The 19,625-nt window shown below is 56.4% G+C and overlaps 2 protein-coding genes and 1 non-coding gene across 9 annotated transcripts; 1 reads left to right on the plus strand and 2 right to left on the minus strand.

The window, feature by feature from the left end:
- Positions 1-83: 83 nt before the first annotated feature.
- On the minus strand, positions 84-5,328 carry PDZD3 (PDZ domain containing 3). Of its 4 annotated transcripts, none has more exons than XM_038535935.1 (11): positions 4,976-5,328; positions 4,556-4,583; positions 4,332-4,405; positions 3,800-4,011; positions 3,339-3,528; positions 3,101-3,237; positions 2,661-2,865; positions 2,238-2,434; positions 1,913-2,140; positions 1,563-1,763; positions 84-1,084 (listed from the first exon to the last, which is right to left on the minus strand). In XM_038535935.1, the coding sequence occupies exons 1-11, from the start codon at positions 4,989-4,991 to the stop codon at positions 1,055-1,057; spliced, it is 1,518 nt and encodes a 505-aa protein (XP_038391863.1). In that variant the 5' UTR covers positions 4,992-5,328; the 3' UTR covers positions 84-1,054. The 4 variants fall into 4 exon arrangements, with proteins under 4 accessions (XP_038391863.1, XP_038391862.1, XP_038391864.1 ...); XM_038535934.1 differs by having other exon boundaries at positions 4,556-4,586; XM_038535936.1 differs by lacking the exon at positions 1,563-1,763 and having other exon boundaries at positions 4,556-4,586.
- Positions 5,329-5,479: 151 nt separating this feature from the next.
- Positions 5,480-18,096, minus strand: NLRX1 (NLR family member X1). Of its 4 annotated transcripts, none has more exons than XM_038535931.1 (10): positions 17,863-18,096; positions 15,554-15,709; positions 14,794-14,863; positions 14,257-14,345; positions 13,061-13,680; positions 11,865-12,686; positions 8,053-8,648; positions 7,738-7,824; positions 6,778-7,029; positions 5,480-6,358 (listed from the first exon to the last, which is right to left on the minus strand). In XM_038535931.1, the coding sequence occupies exons 2-10, from the start codon at positions 15,621-15,623 to the stop codon at positions 6,037-6,039; spliced, it is 2,928 nt and encodes a 975-aa protein (XP_038391859.1). In that variant the 5' UTR covers positions 15,624-15,709; positions 17,863-18,096; the 3' UTR covers positions 5,480-6,036. The 4 variants fall into 4 exon arrangements, with proteins under 4 accessions (XP_038391859.1, XP_038391861.1, XP_038391858.1 ...); XM_038535933.1 differs by lacking the exon at positions 17,863-18,096 and adding an exon at positions 17,313-17,421 and having other exon boundaries at positions 13,061-13,677; XM_038535930.1 differs by lacking the exon at positions 17,863-18,096 and adding an exon at positions 17,313-17,421.
- Positions 15,172-15,275, plus strand: LOC119872099. Its single transcript, XR_005360283.1, has one exon. It is a non-coding gene; the product is annotated as a U6 spliceosomal RNA (small nuclear RNA).
- Positions 18,097-19,625: the final 1,529 nt, after the last annotated feature.

Here is a 19,625-nt window from a genome sequence, read left to right on the forward strand (position 1 = left end):
CTGACCAAAAAACAAAGGTTCCCACAACCCCCTTCTTGGGTTCCATCATTTGCTAGAGTGGCTCACAGAACTCAGAGAAGCAGTTTACTCCCTAGTTTACCAGTTTATTATGAAGGACACAGCTCAGGAACAGCCGGCAAGTATGTCTAGGGTGAGGCAGGAGCATGGAAGCCCCAGACCCTCTTCAGGCGTACCACCTTCCCAGCACCTCCACCTGTTCGGCCACCACAAGCTCTTTTTGTTATTTTATGGAGGCTTCACTCTGGAAGCATGATCAATGAAGCCATGGCTCATGGTGATTTGTTTTTTTAAAGATTTCATTTACTTATTCATGAGAGAGAGGCAGAGACACAGGCAGAGGGAGAAACTGGCTCCCTGTGGGGAGTCTGATGTGGGACTTGATCCCAGGACCCAGGGAGCATGACCGGAGCCAAAGGAAGACACTCAACCACTGAGCCACCCAGCTGCCCAGTCATTGGTGATTAATTAAACCCCCAGCACGTCTCTCCTCCCAAGAGGACCAGCATGGGGGTGGGGCAGGGCTGAAAATGCCAACCCTGGAATCACAGGGTTGGTTCCCTTGGCAGCTGGGCCCCCTCATCCTTAGGTGCTTTCCAAAAGTCACTTCCTTAACAAAGTTAGGTGTGGTTGAAAGGGCTTGTTATAAATAGAAGACATCTTTACCACTTTTACTACTTGGGAAATTCCAAGGGTTTAGGAGCTCTGTGCCAGGAAACGGTATAATTTATTATAAATCACAAAATCACACCAGTCATTTCATAGCAGAACTTCATCCGGGGGCCACATCTCCCAAAACTCCCACAGGATGTCCTCTGGAGTCAGAGGGCAGAACCCCTCCAGTGGGCCTGCCTAAGGCCTGTCTCCTGGAAGGTGGGCCCAGGGGAAGGGAGGGAGCTCCTGGGCGATCCTGTGATGGAAGGTGTCCAGAATCCTTGAGACGTCCCTTCTGGCTCAAAGGGAGCTTCTCAGCTCCTACCATTGCGAGGAGAGTGAGGACAGGAAAGCCACTGGGCAGATGCGTGCCAAGCAGAGGCTACAGCAGCTCTGACGCCAGAGCCCAGTCCTGAGGACAGAGAGGAGAGAGAAGGTGTAAAAGAAAAAAAAAATGTGGCGCTTGGGTGGCTCAGTCAGTTGGGTATTGGCCTTCAGCTCAGGTCGTGGTCCTAAGGGTCCTCGGATTGAGCCCCATGCCAGGCTCCCTGCTCAGTGGGGAGTCTGCTTCTCTCTCTTCCTCTGCCCCTTCCCCCTGCTTGTGCTCTCTCTCTATATATATATATATCAAAAAATAAATAAGATCTTTAAAAGAGAGAGAGAGAGAGAGAGAAGGTCATTCAAAAATGAGAAGAGTTCCTTTGCCCTGCCCCCACCTGCACTATAATGCCCAGGAACAGCAGCTAGTTCCATGGATCCTTCTGTCCCCACCTACCATGGCCCCAAGTCCCAGCCTGCATCCCCAACACTGCTCCACCCTGTAGCCCTCCTCTCTGACTCCCTCTATCCTTCCCTGGCTGCTCACAGTCCATCTGTCTCTTTTTCCTTACCTCTCCAGACCCTGGGGGATTCCAGGCTTCCGAGTCCTGGCAAGACCTGGCCGCCAGCTTCAGGCAGAGGGGTGGCTCAGCCTCAGCCAGCTGCTGAAGCTTTTCCAGATCATTCTCTCCACCCACGGCATACCCATTCACCTCCAGAATCACATCTCCCATTTGCAGCCCTGCCTGGGCAGCTGAGCCTCCTAGAGTCACCTGGTGGTGAAGTGGGGGTGGGGAGTTACAGAACATGGGATACCATGGAAAAGTCACCGGACATTCTAAGACCTTGGGAGGGAGGTAGATGAAGGCTTGTCAGGAGGCAAATAATTAGAAAGATCCAAGGTCCATGGGACCCAAGTCACCTGGGAGATGAAGAGGCGAGCCTCACTGGCCACACAGCCAAGTCGGAAGCCATAGCCACCGTCAGGCCCCGGATACAGGAGACAGGGGCGGGAGCCATCTGGGACAGGAGGCAGGGCTGTGTCTTCAACAGGTAGCTCCTTGGTTTCAACCGGAGAGGCCGAGCAGGTTTCCTGAGCAGAGGCAGGAGCCTCTGTGCTCTCCAGGAAGAGAAGTGGGGACAAGCGAACCTGGAAGGAGGCAGGTAGAACAGACTTGTTGCTTCCGCCTCCCCTGAGCCCTGCTCGGTTCCTGCCTGGGCCGCAGCCCCTGCCCCTGTGCTCACACCATTCTGAAGAAGCGGTCAGCCTTAGGGTCGACGACCGTGAGGGAGATGCACGAGCCCTGCGCCCGGATCCTGGACACCGTCTCCTCGTGGCCCAGGCCCTCCACACTTTCCCCAGCCACAGCCACCAGCCGGTCCCCAGCCTGCATCCCGGCCTTCTCAGCGGGGAGTCCTGGGTCCACCTCCCACAGGAACTGTCCTGGGAGGGGAACATCCTCATGGTTCCTCCTCCCCCAACTAACCCCAGCACCAGCCCAGGCCACGGTGGGCACACCGAGGCACCGACCTGGGGTTGGGGGAGTGGCGAGTAGGAAGAAGCTCAGGGCTGGGGTTCAGCCAGGGATACCACCTGTGTGCATCAGGGCCTGTATTCGTGCCCACCCCAAGACACACCTCCCCTACCCATCTCCGGGGCTCCAGCTCACCAGGGCGACCGTCAAGACCTTTATCCTCACGAAGCAGGAACCCAAAGCCCTTGGGCCCTTTTGTTAGGTGCAGACACCGGGGCTTGGTGGGCAGTGCCCAGCCCTCTGCCAGGGGTGCAGCCAGGGGCATTCCCAGCTGGCGACACTGTTCCTCCACCTCTGGCCCTGCCACCAGCAGGGTCACTTGCTCTCCACTCTGGCAAAGCTGTGGGGACCCGGCAGGGTGTCAGCATCAAGCCCTGGGGAGGGAGGGCAGAGGCAGGCCCTCCTCGCAGTCCCAGGAAGGAGGCTGTAAGGGTGGGGGAGAGAAGGGCCCAGAACCAACTGCAAAAGGAAGGAGGGCAGATTGGGAGATGAGGCCCATGGGAAGGAATCTGCTGCCTAAGGCAAGGCACCTGGTCCAGGTGGATGAGGATGGATGGGGAAACAGACAGCCATACCTTCCTGCTGAGTTGGTTGTAAGTGAGCTTCTCCACACTGACCCCATTCACTTCCAGCAGCCGGGCCCCCGGAGGCACCCCTGCCCGCTCAGCAGCTCCTCCAGCACTCAGCACCAACCAGAAAGGACCGTGATGACCTGGAGGCCAAAAAAAACAAGTTTTGGTCTGCATCTGCCCCCAGGACAGGGCTGAGGTCCCCTTCTTGAACTCCCCCGCCCTCCAGAGCCTCTAAGCTCACTGTGGGTGACACTGAAGCCAAAGCCACCCTCATCTTTCACTATGTGGCACAGTCGGGGCCGGACCCCGGGGCCAAGAGTAGGACAGAGGTGGGCACTGGTCCCCTGCTGAGCTCTAGCGACGTCGTGTACATGCTGCGCCAAAACCATGAGCAGCACCCGAGGACCGCTGGCACGGATGCGGCGAACCACCTAAACAGGGGACATGTGGGTTGAGGTGGGGGCCCAGCCCCTCTTGCCAGCTCCCCTCCCCGGAACCTCCCGGGTTTCACCCTGAGAACCAGCTCTCTGGATGCCTTCACCCGACCATTTCCACCAGGACAGCCCTAAATCCTGGGAAGGGGAGGAGGGAGAGGCTGGGGTACAGCCCCCACATGTCCAGGGAGGTGACCGACTGGCTCCTCTCCCTGAGGGTGCGATGGGATGTCCTCCTAGACCACAGGGAGTCCCAGCCCCACCTCACCACGGCATAGTCTTCACATTCCACGACATGGTTGTTCACCCCCAGGATCCGGTCGCCTTCCCGCAGGCCCTGGTGCTGGGCAGGGGTGCCTGGCTCCACCCTGCACACCACGGGCCCAGCCCCGCCCAGCTCCTGCTTCAGGTGGAAGCCAAAACTGCTGCCTTCCTCTTTGCTCAGCAGACAGAAGCGAGGCCGCACCAGGCTCCAGAGATCTAGAGGGGGAGGGGGGCAACAGCGGAGGGGAAGGGAAAGCAGGGACATGGCCCAAGCACTGGTCACCTTGGCCTGGCAGATCTGCCCTTGTGATTGGGCACCGGGCAGCCTTCTACCCAGTTAGGCTTTGGGCAGTGAGGCCAAATGCCACGTGGGCAGGGTGGCTTGGACAGAGAAAAACAGCCAACCCCCTCCTACCTCCACATAGTTAACTGCCCACCAAAGCTGTTATCGGAGGGAGGCAGAGTGGAGTGGTTACCAATGAGATGGGAGGCCATGAAGAGCTGTGGTATCTTTGGGGAAAGGGCAAGGGGGTTACCCGAGGGGTCGTAGTCTTCAGCCAGAGAGAGGACAGGATTATCAATGCCCCACTTGGCGTTAAACTCAAACTTCCTGCAAGGAGGCGAGGGGCGCAGGTAGGAGCAAGTTGACGTCTGGACTCTGGTCCCAGCCTCTACTTGAGGTGCCCCTGGCAGCTGAAGAGCTTCCCCACCTTGGATTCTCTTTGCCCCTTGCCCCAACCCTGCCCAGCAGGGCACTCACTGAGTTAATGAGGCTGTGTCCCGAAGACCTGCTGTGCAAAGAAGGGATGAGGGGAGGAGGAATACATTCTCTCCCTACCCCAACTCCTCCTGATCATGCCCCCCTAACACACACACACACACACACACACACACACACACACAGGACTTGCCCCCTCCATTCTGCTCCAAAAGGACCTTCTCTTCCTCTCTCTTCCCTTCCCCTCCTAGTCCCTGGCACAGAAATCTGAGCATATCAGAACAGGGCGTGGACCAGGAAGACAGACAAATCCACTCATGTCTTATCTCCTAACTTGGGTCTATTTGCCTCAAGACTCCAAGCCTTGACATCTAGTACACCCTGGTCCCGAAGCCTCTGCCTCCCACCCTGCCCCTCACACTGCCCTAAGCCCCCACCGGAGGGTTTCTCCTGGCTTCCTACCTGTAGCTGCTTCCATAGTTGGATCAGTGACCCAGTGCTCAGGGTAAGGACAAGGTTCATGAAAACCAGCTGACCCTCCCACCTACCCTGTCTCGTCCCGCCTCCTTAAAGACACTGCCTTAGAAGCAGTGGGGTAATGGTTAACGGGAGAACAGTCTTATCCTCTGGGGAAGTGTGCACGTTCCTCCTGCCCCGATCCCTGGGTCCTCACTTTCTCTGGAGACTCTGCTACTGTCCCAGCTTCTGCTCTGGGCTGATGAAGGTAGATCATTGGTCACTGTAGTTCTAACCCTGGGATAAATATGTCTGAAAAGGTGATAGGAGTCCTACAGCCCAGCATGGCCTCCCCCCACCCCCAGGATCTTGTTCATGGGCTCCCACGGCCCTCACTGCCTCTGAATCTGGTGTCCAAGAACCACCTGCAACAGAGAGTGGTCAGTGGTTTACCAGAATGGTCAAAACCGGTTCCCTTTCTTGAAAGCATCAACAAGGAGGAGGCCACAGTAGGTGGAAGACACAGCTTTTTAATGGAAGCAAGTCAGTGGGCATGTCCCTAGAAGCCACCAAGTACGGTATCTGTACCCGATACAGGTACGATGTTGAGGAAGGGAACATGAAGGGGAGGAGAAGGCACCAACAAGAGAAGGAGGTGGCCGCAGGCATCCTCAGCGTCCTCTGATAAGCAGCAAGGCAGAAGGGACAGGCCTTCTGGTGCACCTGGATGGCCGCGCCTTTGGCCAGGTCACTTAAGAAGTGCGCCCCCTGGTGGCACAATCAGAAGCTCCTCGGGAGGACAGAGGAAAGGCTGGTGGCGCTGCAGGGCAACTGGCTGCCACAGCATGAGTCTCAGTCCTCCTGGCCCCAATGGAGAGGAGCCCTGTTCCTGGACTTGAGAGCAATGGATGGACATGCCCCAGGAAAGCAGCTGGCACAGTTGTGCCTATCCCTTTACCACCAGCCCCAGAAAGATCTTCCTGGAAGCAGTAGTGCAAACCAGGAGGCCACAGAGGGAAGGCTCTTCGGCCCAGGGGTCACGCAGCTAGGTGCCCAGTGCCACTATATCAGCTCCCAGCACCTCCCAGCTGCTCCAGGAGGGCCCTGACCTCACCCTCCACACGTAGCAGCTGGGCCTTGCGCCAGGGGTTAAGAGTGGCCCCTCGGCTGTCTTCCAGGTCACGAAGCAGTAGTTCAAGGTGGCGCCGGACACGGCCCCGATCCCAGCTGTTGAGGTTTCGCTGGACTTCACTAAGGATCACCGACCAGTACTCAGACACTGCCGTCCCCTCCGTCAGCGACACTACCACCCGAGCACGGCCTTTAGCAGCATCCCCCAAGTCCCGCAGGGTCTGGCGGCCCTCTGAGCTCAGCTCATTGAAGTAGAGGCTAGGAGAGAGAAGAGAAGATGGCACTCGGAGGAGCTCTGAGACAGAGGCAGAAGGGAATTCTCATAACTCATTCCCTGGCTGCAGAACGTGATGGAACAAGTGCCCACAACGCACCAGTGATGGGAGGGTGGCAGACAACAGGAGGCAGGGGCGACACCTGAATTCAGCGGGACCAGGGGCAGTAAAGACGGGGTCACTGGGGCCTAAGAAAAATGATAGCAGGGAATCGGGGCAGGGTAAGGGCCAGTCACAGAGAAGTGATGTGGTTCAGAAGCCGGCCCAGGAAGGGTAGTGAGAAGGCAGGGACAGAGGATGGGCCCTTCGGCAGGAAAAACACAGTGGACACAGGGAGGGAGAACCCAGGGCTGGAAACAGCTTCTGGCCAAGGTGGGGCGATGGGCCGGCAACGAGACTTACTGCAGCAGCTCCAAGGAAGGGTGGTCCCGGGCAGCCGTGGCCAGGGCCAGGGCCGCTGCGTCGCCAGCACCGTTGTAGGCCACGTTCAGCTCCTGCAGCTGTTGATTCCGGTCCAGCTGGGCAGCCAGGAGCTTCAGGCCCTCATCCCCGAGGCCCGTGTGCAGCAGGGACAGGTGGGTCAGCGAACTGTTTCCTGCCAGTCCCTCCACCAGCAGGGCCGCGCCAGCCACTGTCAGTGGGTTGTTGGACAGCCTACAGCCACAAGCAGCCAGAGGTTATGAGGGCCTGTGGCAGGTGCCAGGTGTCGGGACTTGGACGGAAGGGACACCCAGCCCAGGGTAGAGGTGAGCCCGGACACAAAGAAAAGAAACAGAGGGTGTGGGACGCTGCAGGGGAGGAGGAGCAGGGTGGGAGCCGATGGCCCCTCCTTCCTCCCATCTCCTGCCCTGACTCCCCTCTTCATCATTACTTCTTCTCCTCTTCCTCCCTTTCTCACCTCACACCCCAGATGCCCCTGGCCCTCCTCCTCATTCACCTCCCGTTACCCCAACCAGAACTCCGCTTCTGGGTTCCTAGTAAATCAGGCAGCACTTTGGCAGCATCTACTGAGTGCCCAGCATTAGGGTCATCCTTGCGAGGTGACAGGGAAAATCCTGGGAGGGTGTCAGTGGCACCACTACCAGGCAAGCAGCCTGGGTATTATTCCCCACCCCTCCCAACCCACACTGCTTTTAGCCACTTAGAGGCTTTCTTAGCACCTATTCTTGGAAGCATCATTCCTCTACCCTGCTGCCTGTCTGGACATGGGGGGGCAGGCCAGGGTCTAGGCTCCCACCCCCTTGATCACAGCGTGGGTGGCCCAGCACCAGGAGCACTGTGAGGCAGGAAGCTCACCTTTGACCTCAGCCTGCCACCAGCATGGCCAGATCCTCCCTCCAGCCCCCCTCCTGAAACACTCACCGCAGGGTGGTAATTTGGCACTGATCATGCAGCAGCAGGTCCCGGAGGACCCCGCAGGCTTCAGGGCCCAGGCTGTTGAGTTGCAGGCTGGAACAGGAGGTGGCCAGAGGGGAGGTAAGAAGCAAGGGAGGAGTTCTGCATGGAGCCTGCCTTCCCACCGTGCCCTCCCTCCTGTTGCCCATCACCCTCACACACACACAACTTATCCATCCCACCCCCGGTCCTTCCTCCCAACCTTGGCATCCCTAGCATCTTCTTTCCCCATCTCTTCACCCCCAACCCTCTCCTGTCTTCATGCCCAGGCTTGAACCTCACCCTAGCTTCCGGGCGCGCAGTAAGACAGGCATGAGTGTGCGCAGCCCAGCAGGGTCCAGCTGACAGGAGGCCAAGTTCACCTCATCCAGGGCGTGCCTGCCGCTGCCCAGTACAGCTGCCACCACCGTGCACTTGAGGGGCGTCATCCGCACACCCGCCAGGTTGAGCTGGCGCAGGGAGCTGAGCACCTCAGCGGAGAAGCGCTGATTCTGGAACTCGTAGTGGAAGAAGAGATGGTCAAGGAGCTCTGATGGGGGCAGCACCTGCCGGCCCAGCTTGCCCAACTTCTTCTTGATGGCCTGGGCATTCTCCACGGCATCCAGGGTCTTGATGGGGCAGCCGAGCTGAGCCAGCACGGCCCGGTTGTGCGCAGAGAGAAGCCCTCCCATGAACATGGGGAAGAGCTCGAAGACCTCATCGTCGGGAGGCTCATCTGGGTGCCGCCGGGGGCCCTCCACGCCCAGGATACTGGCACCCATCTGGTCCAGGACATCGTCGTTGTAGTAATCCTCCTCTCGGAACATCTCCAGCACCATGGCCTGGGCCACTGCCTCGCGGCTCTTTCCCACCACGCGCCCAAATACACGCGGCACCACCTGGGAAAGCATGGGGGTGGGGGCAGGTGCTGCAGCCCCTTGGCCTCCTGTGTCCCGCTCAGCCTTCAAAGCTCAGCAAGAGGTGTGCTCTCCCGCCCGCTCAGGCCTCACCATCTCTTTTAAACGTGCAGCACCATTTCTCTGATCATACTACTGCCCCCCACCCCCCCGCAGCACCTGCCATGGCTCCCCACTGCCCATGTGGAATAGAAAATCTGTCATGATTTGGCCCCAATTTGACCTTTCCAGAGACACCTCTGGACACGAGTCATATACTTGGGACCTTAAGAAATTCTTTTTCCCAAACAACCCATATATTTGCAAGCCCAGTGGTGGGAAGGAATTAGCATCTGTTTTGCATTTTGCTGGGTGCCAGGCTACCAAGACATCCATATCCTCCACAGGATTGTGGTCATCCCAGCAACAATGACGGACATCACTCCTGTTCCTTGCAGACCCTGCAGGATCTGGCGCCGGCTAGCCACACTGCGTCCAGCCACAAACCTCTCACACTCACACACTCTGTTTCTGTCCCTTTGGCTTTTCTCAGTCTTGTGATTTTTTTTTTTTTTTTTTTGACAGGATCACAGTTCTCTTCCTTCAAAGCTGACTCTCTTCCTGGGGTGCTGCGCCCCCCCCTCCCAGTTCTTCTCCTGGCTAATCCTCCAGGGATCCGATTAAATGCCCTTCCTGCAGAGAGGTTTTCCTTATCCTTCCCCCTAAACCAGGGCCCCCACTTACACATGTTCACAGCACCTAGAACTTTGCTTCCCAAGCACTCACTGCAATTTTAAATTACATGGTTATGGTGACACGTTTGTGTTTCTACCGGAGGACAAGGAAGGGCAGAAACCCGGGGTGTTGTTCATTGTTTCTTCCTCAGAACCTAACACATTGCCTGGCACACAGCAGGTGCTCAAATATTTGTTGGAGAAATTAATGTTTAGGAGGCTTAGGACATTGTCTCCCAGCCTTGCACTGGGGCCGAAAGGGAAGACGGGGCCCAGACCTCAGGCAAGGAACCACGAGGCTGTTTTGTGGGCTGATTTTATTTTTTTCACTTTTTTTTTTTTAAGATTTTGTTTATGTATTTGGCAGAGAGAGAGCACATGAGCGCATAAGCAAGCAGGTAGAGGGACAAGCAAAGAGAGAGGGAGAAGCAGACTCCCTGCTGAGCAGGGAGCCTGATGTGGGGCTCCATCCCGGGATCCCGGGATCATGACCTAAGCTGAAGGCAGACACTTAACCGACTGAGCCACCCAGGTGCCCCTCATTTTTTTTTACTTTTTACAGGTGAGGTTCCTTCTGTGGAGGCTCTAGTGCTCCTCCCAAAACAGTCACCTGGTGATAAGATGAGGAAATGTCACCCCATGAAGCTGAGTCAATAGGCTGAAGAAACAGGTGAGACTAGTCCTCTGCCAGGCAACCCTCCTTCCCAGAGGGCTCACAGTTGTGGGACTAACAATAGGGAGCACTGAGGGGCTCTCTGAACCCTGTCAGGAGACCACAGCCTCTCACTATAATCCAGAGCAGGCAAGCCCATCCTCAAAGGGTGGGCTGGCCGCAGCAATGCCATTGCCCCCCTTTCTGAGGCAATGATGGGAGAAGGGGTGGGCTGCCTGTTTTTTTTTTATGTTTAACAAACACTTAAATAGAACTTTCTATGTGCCTAAGAATGAATACATTTAGTCCTCATATTAGGCCAATGATATAGATTCTATTATCGCCATTTAACAGATAAGGACTTGGAGGTACAGAGAGGTTAAGTAACTTGTCCAAGATTACACAGCTAGTAAGTGGCAGAGCCTCGATTTGAACCCACAGAGCTGGATTACTGAATCCCTGTTCCTAACCCCTATGCTCTGCTGCCTATAAAAAGGAAAACTTAAAAAAAAAAAAAAAAAAAAAAAAAGGAAAACTTGTTGGGAGCCTGGGTAGCTCAGTGGTTAAGCATGTGCCTTTGGCTCAGGGTGTGATCTCAGAGTCTGGGATCAAGTCCCGCACCTGGCTTCCTGCATGGAGCCTGTTTCTCTCTGTGTCTCTCATAAATAAATAAATAAAATCTAAAAAGAGAAAAACTTGTTAAAGTTTTGCCAGCACTGACCGGGACTCTGACTCCTCAGGACAGGCTATTGAAACATTCCTAGAGAGGACCAGGGTTACCCAGCAAGGCACAGGAGCTTAACAGAAATGTCCATAATATATCAGTAAAGTTTGGCAGAGAGAGCACAGGCTTTGGAATAACAAAACCTGGACTTAGATCCCAGCTAATCCACTATCTGAGTGACCTTGGACAAATTACTTGGCCCCTGTGAGCCTCAGCTTCTTTATCTAAAAAAGGAATCATAGGGGCACCTGGGTGGCTCAGTTGGTTAAGTGTCTGCTTCTAGCTCAGGTCATGATCTCAGGGTCCTGGAATTGAGCCCCACATCCGGCTCCCTGCTCAGCAGGGAGTCTGCTTCTCCCTCTCCCTCTGCCTTTCCCCCAGCTAGTGGACTTGCACGCGCCTCTCACTCTCTCAAATAAATAAAATAAAATAAATATTTTTTTAAAAATTAACAAGGAATCATAATAATATTTCCTTGACAAGGCACCTGATAGCCATCACCAGAGGGTGGATCCTTCCTCCCCTCAGAAACGTAGCATATCCGCCCTGCTCCTGACACAGTCCTCAGGCCTGTAATTGGGATTCTGGAACAGGCCTGCACTATCCTAAGTCAATTACCGATGCCATTTATCCTCCCGGTATAAATGAATAAAATGGCATCTGCTTTATAAACTTGTCTCTGGTGATTTAGTTAGGATGAGTCATCATTCCCAGAGTCTAACCACCTCTAGATACATTGGAGTTTCTGGGCCTGCAAAGCAGAGGACAGACCTTGGACGGTGGTGACTCCCACCTCCCACCAACAAAGACCAGGAGAAGAGACGCAAAAAGCAAATAGAAAACCATTGCTAAGGTCACGGGATTGTCATTAACATCCCTGTGGCCTCATATCGTCCTCCCAGCCTTTGAGCCATCCTCAGCCCATGCTTTCTCCCTCCCCCTCCCTTATGTTTGGGAGCCAGATTGCCCAAATCTGAAGCCAGAGTCAGGAACAGGACTCACAGCTATGCAGGAAGCAGCAGGTGCCTTCTGGGGGAGGAGCAAGAGGTGAAAGGGGCATATGGGGGATGGAGAGCCTGGGGCCCTGGGACCCTGGGGCCGTTCGTTACCTTGAGCAGGTTGAGGAGCAGAGGCAGAGCTCGCAGGGGCAGAAGCTTGGCCACGATGCCCAGGACCAGACTAACGTCCTCCCCGACACGGCCCACGAGCTCGGCCACTTCCTTGCCCACCTGCTGCAGGGTGGTCTTTCGCAAACCCAGCACGATGTAGAGGGCGGCCAGGTACTCCTGCATGGCCGGAACGATGAACACAAAAGTGCCCCGGTGCCCGGGTTCCACACAAGGGGCCAGGAAAAACGTCAGGGCGTCCCGGCGGAAGACATGTAGCAGCTGGAACTCTTCCTCCGTCTTGACGCCAGCTTCCAGGCAGCTGCGGACGTCCTCTTCGGAGAAGTAGGTCTTGCGGGAGGACACACCCTCGTAGGCCAACTTGCCCATGGTTCGGGCTGCATAGGCCATGAGGGACAGCTTGGATGGGTCAGTGCTGTCCAGCATCTCCCCGTTGAAGTTTAGACGCAGGAAGCTGGTGTAAATGCTCGTGAGGGTCTGGCCGGGTGGTGTGGGGGCATGCAGGAAGTGCAGGGTGGCGCAGACAAGCCAGCAGTAGGAGGGCAGGAAGCAGGCAGCGGCAATCTGGTGGTGCCCCTCCAGGTTCCGGGAGAGCATCTCCACCAGGTTGTCCCGCTGAGCCGGGGTGATCGAGATCCCCGCACCCCCAGCTCCATACCCACAGTCTGGCTGGTTGAGGCGGAGCTGGAAGTAGAGCTTCTGCAGGTTGGTATCAGAGAAGCCACAGATCTCACCATAGCGGCCCACGTACTTGCTGGGGATTCGGCCGATGGCCGAGGGCCGGGTGGTCACCAGAATGCTGGCCTGGGGACAGCACGGTTGAGGGTTAAGAAGGACCTTCGTGTCCTCATTGCCTCAATCCCCAGAAAGCCCGTGAAGACCGAGTGTCCAAGGATGAGGATGAGGATGAGCAAGGTAATTATAACTGTTACTGAGCCTGCACTATGACCAGGGCCCTGTGTGAGGTGCCTTCTAGGCAGGATCTCGTCTGATCAGGACAGCTCAGGGAGAGAAGGAAACAAAGCTTGGACAAGTTAGTGACTTGCGCAAAGACACGCAGTTGGGACACGGAGGGGCAGGTTTGAACTGATGGAGAAACATGTGGGGTCAGGACACAAGTCTTTCGGGGGGACGAGTTAGGGACAGCCGTGGCGGGGGCGGGGCAGGAGGCCACTCACCTCAGGCAGCATGTATTTGCGCAACAGGTTGACCATGATGGCAGCTGGCGCCTTTGGCTCCTTGGGGTCACTGCAAAGGCCGGTTCCCGCTAACCGGAAGTCGAGGTTGAGATGCTCCAGGCCGTGGAGCACAAAGAGCAGGCGGGACCCAGCAGCAGCCATCAGAGGAAGAATCTCCTTCAGGGGCGTGTAGCGCTGAGCCACGAGTTGGCACAAGGAGGCTGGGGCAGGGCCCAGGGAGGACAGGTCCTCACAGGAGAAGGGGATGAGCAGCTCGAAGGCCGGCAACCGTCCGTAGCACCAGTCCAGAACCATCTTGCGCACCAGCGTGCTCTTGCCCGTGCCCACCGTGCCATACAGCACCACAGTCTGCACCCGGCGCCCGCAGGCATCTGGGTCAAAGAGCTGAGACAGGGCCAGAGGGGGGAGTCCAGCCAGGGGGTGCTGATGCCCCAGGGTCAGCTGGGCCGATGGGCGAAGCAGCTCATCTGGGGTGCTCTCGCGGATCACAGGGTCCACGTGGACTGTGTCCAGTGCAAAGGTGGGGCCAAACTGGCGCTCTTCTCTGGGCAGCCGGGTGAACCACTCGGCCAGATTCTGGCGGTGGTGCTGGACAGCTTCTGGGTGGGAAAGCAAGGGGGATGGGTCAAGGAAAGGGGCTGGAAGATGCAGGAGCTTAGGGATGGCAAGGGTGGTGGTAGGGTCAGGCTGCAGAGCAAGACCCAGCACCAGGATATGGAGACCGAGGATGGTGCTATGTATCTAGGACTCTCTCAGACAATAGACTGTCCAGAACGTTTGGAACCTCCATGGCAGAAAGTGGTGAGCCATGAGACAAGTGATGCCAAACCTAGGTTGAACAGTTGCGTGGTTGTCTGCGGGCAATCTCCACGTGACCGTTAGACCAGTCTGTTGAAGGTAGGGATGATATGTGCCTCCCAGTGCTTAGTACATGGTAAGTGTGGTAGGTATGCCCTGCAAAGTGTTGCAGGGAGGGATACCTGGACAGGTGGACGATGGAACGTCCACACACAGGGAGGGGTGTGATGCAGGGGTAGGGTTTGCCCGCTGAAGGATGATGGCAGTGGATCCTCTATGCCTCCTTCTTCCTGCCTGCTTCTCCCTCCAGACCCAGCTCCCCACCTCCCAATCCCTGGCCACTGGGATCCCAGGCAGCCTCTCCCCTCAGGTTTTACCAGATGCAGAGAGGCCCTGGAACAACGATCCATGCCTTCTGGATGGAGGGCCACTCCCCGCTGAGCTTCCACGGTGACGTACAAAGGCCCTAAGAACAAGAAGAAGGGATGAGCTGGGGCTCAGCTACTAGGCCCAGCCTCTGTACAGGCTCAGAGTCCAGGCCTGCCTGAATTGCTGGACTTCTAGCTTCCTGAGATCTAGGCCTGACCCTGGACACCCAAGTCGAGAGCCTTGTCTAACTCTCACATCCTTCCCAGGAACTGAGGTCTTATCCCCAACCCTGCCCCTTATTCCAGCTCTGCTGACTGCCTGCCTAGAACTCCACCCACTTCCCACAGATCCTCCCTCCGGCTGCCCTCCGAGCTTGTACTACAGATAAGGGAAACCAATTTCCTCTTAGGCCTGGTAGCTGACTCGGTACCCTCACTCTGGGAAGGGGCGGGGACAGGGGGATCAAGCTATCTCCAAGTCCTGACCCTTCCTGGGCTACTCTGCTTTGCCCAGATGTGTTCTAGGGCACAACACGGAGGCCTCACCTAGGGAGCCCACGGGGAAGCCCCCCTTTTAGAGGCCAACTCCAGTGGATCAGGAAGGGGATTCGTTCATCTGCAGAGAGAAAGGGGAAGGCGGAAATAGCATCCAGAGCCCATCCACATTTCCCCACCAACACACAGACTTCACATCTACATCAAATCCTCCATTATTTGTCCTCGCAGCATCATGTACTGCCCCTTTGTGGCAGTTACTATACAATTTTATATCTCATTGTGTGATTATTTGATTAACATTCATTTCTGCCCCACCTCCCTCCATGAGAGCAGAGACCACATCTATTTTTGTTTATAATGACATACTTAGAACTTAGCACAAGGTCTGGCACACAGCACGCTCTTAATAAATATTTGTTGGATGCAGTGCTCGCTTTGGCAGCACATATACTAAAATTGGAACGATACAGAGATTAGCACGGCCCCTGCACAAGGATGACACGCAAATTCGTGAAGCATTCCATATTTAAAAATATATATATTTGTTGGATGCAAAATGAAATCAGACAAGTGATCCTAGACTTCATGTAGCTACAGGGACCCTCAAAGATCATCTAGCTTGACTCCCTCACTTTAGGATGGGAAACAGGGAACCTCAGGGAAGTGAGATGAGTTGCCCAAGGCCAACAGTTTGTGAATCTCAGAGCTGGGGCTAACACACCTGGTGTCTGGATCCCTGCTCTCTTAGAGACACCATCTGGACTCTGAAGAGGAGAGGTAGAAACAGAAACCCCTGCTTCCTGCTCACCTGCTGACTGGAGTCCTCTTCCCAGACCAGGGCCCCAAGTGACCCTGGGCAAACGGCGGCCCCACCTCATGGTAGAGAAGAAGGTCAGAGCCCAGGGGCCTTAGTGCGCCACCTTCTATCCAGGGGACTTAGTGCGCCACCTTCTATCCTGTTCCCCTGCAAGAAGACTTGTATGAATGGACAAAACACACACACACATATACACACACACCCCTTCCCATCCCTACCTCCCTGTTCAGGCCACAGAAAGGCCTTCCTCCTTCCTCCTTGGGAAGTATCAGCCCTTCCTTAAATGTCAGCCATGGGAAAGCCCTGGCCTGGCTGGCCTTCGGATTGACTTCCTCTCCTATATCCCCCACTTGACAGATGCCATTTTATCTCCTACCACCTCTGCCTCTCCCCTGGGCCTTCATGAGGGCCTTTCTCCTGAGTCTCAGCCTGCTGCTTTATTTAGGTGTCCTTTTTTTTTTTTCTTTTTTTTTTTCTTGGCTGCTAGCAAGCTCACATGAGTCCAGCGTTCATTTTCAATGGCTTTTCTGGACCTACATTTTCAGGTAACAATCATCTACTCTCCTCTGTGTTTTTTTTTCCCCTCTGCTATCAGGTCCTGTTAGCTGAGTTTTAATGATTTTATCATTTTATCTTCTCTGTGACTTTTATGTCAGCTGCCTTTGAGGCTGGCATAAATAATAAATGAACAAATGAATGAACTTCCTACTTGACATCTCCATCTGGCTATCCTGCCCCTTCTTCAAGCTTCACAAATACACTCCTCGCCCTCCTCCCCTTTTACTTTGCTGCATATCTACCCAATCACACATTTATACTAGGAACCTGACCTCTTGGTCTCCCCTCCTTCTTACGGTGGGTCTGGGTCGAATAGTCCTTCTCCCAGTGCTTTGCCAGTCTGGTCCTATTGCATGATCCCTATGCCCTTCCTGTGCTACCATAGACCCTCTGTGCACTTCTGGGGCCCCTCCCGCTCCTTCCTGGTCTCTGCCTTCAGCCTCGGCCCACCCCATTCCAATCTGTCTTCCCAGCTACAGATCACCTCCCTAAAATCCTACGTTACAGGTTGAGTCCAAACACTTAGCCCACCCACAATAGCTAGTTTTTGGAGTTTGCCCCCAACCCAGACAGCATCTGCCCGGCTCACCAAATTCCTGCTCACACTTTTCCTAACTTTGTGCATACACTTTTTTGGGCTTGGCATGGCCTTGCTCCCTTGTTAGAATCTTACACGATCTTTTAAGGCCCTGCTCAAAGGCCCCCTCTTCCAGGAAGTCTCTCCTGATGCCCCTTACACGGAGCAGTGTGCTGCTATCCGGGACCCCGCCTGTCCTTAAGGGGAGGTCACGCTCTGGGATAATCAGCTGCCTGAAGCCCAACCGCCAGCAGGGCCAACCAGTGCAGGGCTGGGGCTCGGAGCAGAGGTCCCGGGGCCGGGGAAGCGGGCAGAGAAGGCCCCGGGAAGCTAAGGAAGCTGGAGGCGCCCGGCTCAGTGGGATCAAACCGGCTGCAGGGCCGCCACCTCCACACGGGGCTCGCGGAGCTGGGGGGGGGGGGGGGCATTTCCAGAGATCACCCCACACCGCCCCGCTCCGCGGCCCGGGAGAAAAGGAGGGCGCCGCAGCAAGGGCGCGGGGGCTGCTCCCGCGGGCCGAGCTCCTCCCCCAAATGGGTCCCACGCAGCTCTCCCCGCTCCCGAAGGCTTCGGAGCCAGGAGGGGAGGCCGCGGCGAGCCCCCCGCCCAGCGCACCGCTCGCTCGTCCGGGTCCGGCGGGCGGACTCCCCCGCAGCACGCGCGCCGCGGCCCGGCCGGGGCGGGGGGCGACCGAGCCGGCTGGGCCTTCCCCGCGGCTGCCGGCGTCTCTCGCCTCCTCCCGGAGCCTCCCCGGCAGCCGGGCCCGACCGCGGGCGGCGGAGGAAGCGGACGGCGACCCGAGCCGGGAGCCGCGGCGAGCAGGCCCCGGGGCGGAGACTTCTGCGGCCGCGGGCCTCCGTCCGGGCGGGCCCCGCCGCTCCGACCGCCCCCTGCAGGCTCCCGGCGCCAGCGCCAGCGCCAGCGCCCGCCGCTCACCTCCCCGGCGGGCGGGGCTCGCCGCTCGCTCGGCCCATTGCGCGGATGGACGCCTCGTGGCCCGAGACGCCTGGCGCAGGCTGACCCAAGGGGGAGGCGGAAGGGCCCGAACGGGAAGCCCCGCCTGGGTCTTCCTGCCTCGCACCCCCGCCCGCCGCGGCCGCTGCGGAGGCACCTACCCGTCCCCAGGGCATTCTTCCCTCCGTGCCTCTCCACCCCCTCAGCCTACCTCCTGGCAGAGATCTGAGTCAAGGCCTTGTTGGGTCCCCCTCTGCAGCTGGCTCTCTTCGGACCCCAGGCCTCTGTGCGTGGCTTCTGGACACTTTGACCAAGGAAGGAGTAAGGATGAGGGATGGGAGAGAACTCCCACCCCAACCTGCTCTTCTCGTCCGGCACTCAGTCATGGCCCAGCCCTGGGGCTTCCTGGGCCCCAAAGTTCTCACCCTCATCCCCGGTGCTTCCACACAGAGCACACCCAGGGCCCACAGCCAGGGCACGCCCACATGCAAACAGAGGTGTGCAGTGTGCACTGAACAGAGGTGTGCAATGGGAAAGCCATAGAGCGGCACCTCAGGGCAGCGCTTGAAGAGGCCTCTGTGATCTCTACTGTCCATCCAGACTGAAGGCAGTGTTGATGTTTTATTTACACGTGCAGATGTGTGTTCATTCACTGAACACATGGCCTTGGGTTTATACTGAGCAACCAGAACAAGGTATGCAGGAGCCAGAGCATAGCTGGTAGCCCAAATGCTGGTCCTTCAGAGGCTGACAGAAGCCTTTGGAAAGGCTGGGAGAGGAAGTTACTAACTGCCTCTGGCAGACAAAGTGGCATTTGAATTATTTTTCTTTAAAGATTTTATTTACTTATTCATGAGAGACACAGAGAGAGAGAGGCCGAGACACAGGCAGAGGGAGAAGCAGGCTCCATGCAGGGAGCCTGATGTGGGACTCGATCTCAGGTCACCAGGATCAGGCCCTGGGCTAAAGGTGGCACTAAACCGCTGAGCCACCCAGGGCTGCCCTGACATTTGAATTAGATCTTAAATTTTAAGTCCGAGAAGGGAAGGGTATTTCCAGAAAGCAGGGGTAAAGGAACGTTCTCATTTTAAGAAAAGCTCTGAAAGGGGAGTAGAATGGGATGAGGGGAGGGGAGGTAGAGCAACGCTATGAATGTGGTCTCGGGGGTGACGTTTCAGGCCTGGGGGTCTTCTGGCTTCACTCCACTTACCTAGCCATGCCAGGCCGACGGGCCCCTGGCTGCAGTTACTGGACACGGCTCAACACCAGCTGTTCCCCTCCCTGCTCCCAGTGGCTATGCCAGCCATGTAGGCTTTATGAACAACACATAATTTGACTGGCCTCTTGCAGACACAAGCACCATGAGTCACGCTGTGGGCATGTGCTCTGTCGTCTGATGTCAGGATAGGGCGCCAGGTCCTGGAGACCCATAGCATGGAGAACTACCTGAATCATCTCTGACCCCTAGCCTTTCACACAGGGCCTGACACAGAAGGTGGCTGCACCTGAAGGAAATGACCTCTGAGTCCAGGAAGAGCTGGCCCTTCGGGAGAGCGGGCCCATTTCAAAGCATGATTGGCCAGGGCAGAGGGCCGAGGTCAGCCAGTGGGACGAGTGGGACAAATCGCAGGTGGCTCACACTGGCAAGAGCATGGTATCTGGAGAGCTCACTCAAGTTGCTTTTCCAAGCCTTGGTTTTCTTCACTGTGAAAGGAGGAAATGATAATGCTCATCCTAGCAGCCTCATGGGGTTATTGTCAGAATCCAAAGAGCTTTCTTTGCAAGGATGTGAGCTGCTCTACAGATGTTCTCTGTGGCTGAATGGCCCTTACTGGCTCCAGAATGACTGTTCGTCTCCTTTAGCTCCCAAGGGCACTTATAAGTGTGTGTTTATAAATGTTTTACTCTTTTAGGAGTATTTACATTTTGAAAGAGAAAGTAAAGATGAAGAATCTGAAGAAAGACTATTTCATG

This window comes from Canis lupus, chromosome 5 (genome assembly GCF_011100685.1).
Source record: "Canis lupus familiaris isolate Mischka breed German Shepherd chromosome 5, alternate assembly UU_Cfam_GSD_1.0, whole genome shotgun sequence".
In the NCBI taxonomy this organism is placed as follows: domain Eukaryota; kingdom Metazoa; phylum Chordata; class Mammalia; order Carnivora; family Canidae; genus Canis; species Canis lupus.

Coding starts and splice junctions, on each gene's coding strand:
- PDZD3 (XM_038535934.1), bottom strand. Junction 2,866..3,100: donor ACAACCAACTCAGCAGGAAG/GTATGGCTGTCT, acceptor GGGTCCCCACAG/CTTTGCCAGAGTGGAGAGCA. Junction 1,764..1,912: donor CTCGCCTCTTCATCTCCCAG/GTGACTTGGGTC, acceptor CTTCACCACCAG/GTGACTCTAGGAGGCTCAGC.
- NLRX1 (XM_038535931.1), bottom strand. CDS start 15,623: ATGAGGTGGGGCCGCCGTTTGCCCAGGGTCACTTGGGGCCCTGGTCTG. Junction 7,825..8,052: donor CTGCGCGCCCGGAAGCTAGG/GTGAGGTTCAAG, acceptor CTCCTGTTCCAG/CCTGCAACTCAACAGCCTGG. Junction 7,030..7,737: donor TGCCAAATTACCACCCTGCG/GTGAGTGTTTCA, acceptor TTGTGGCTGTAG/GCTGTCCAACAACCCACTGA.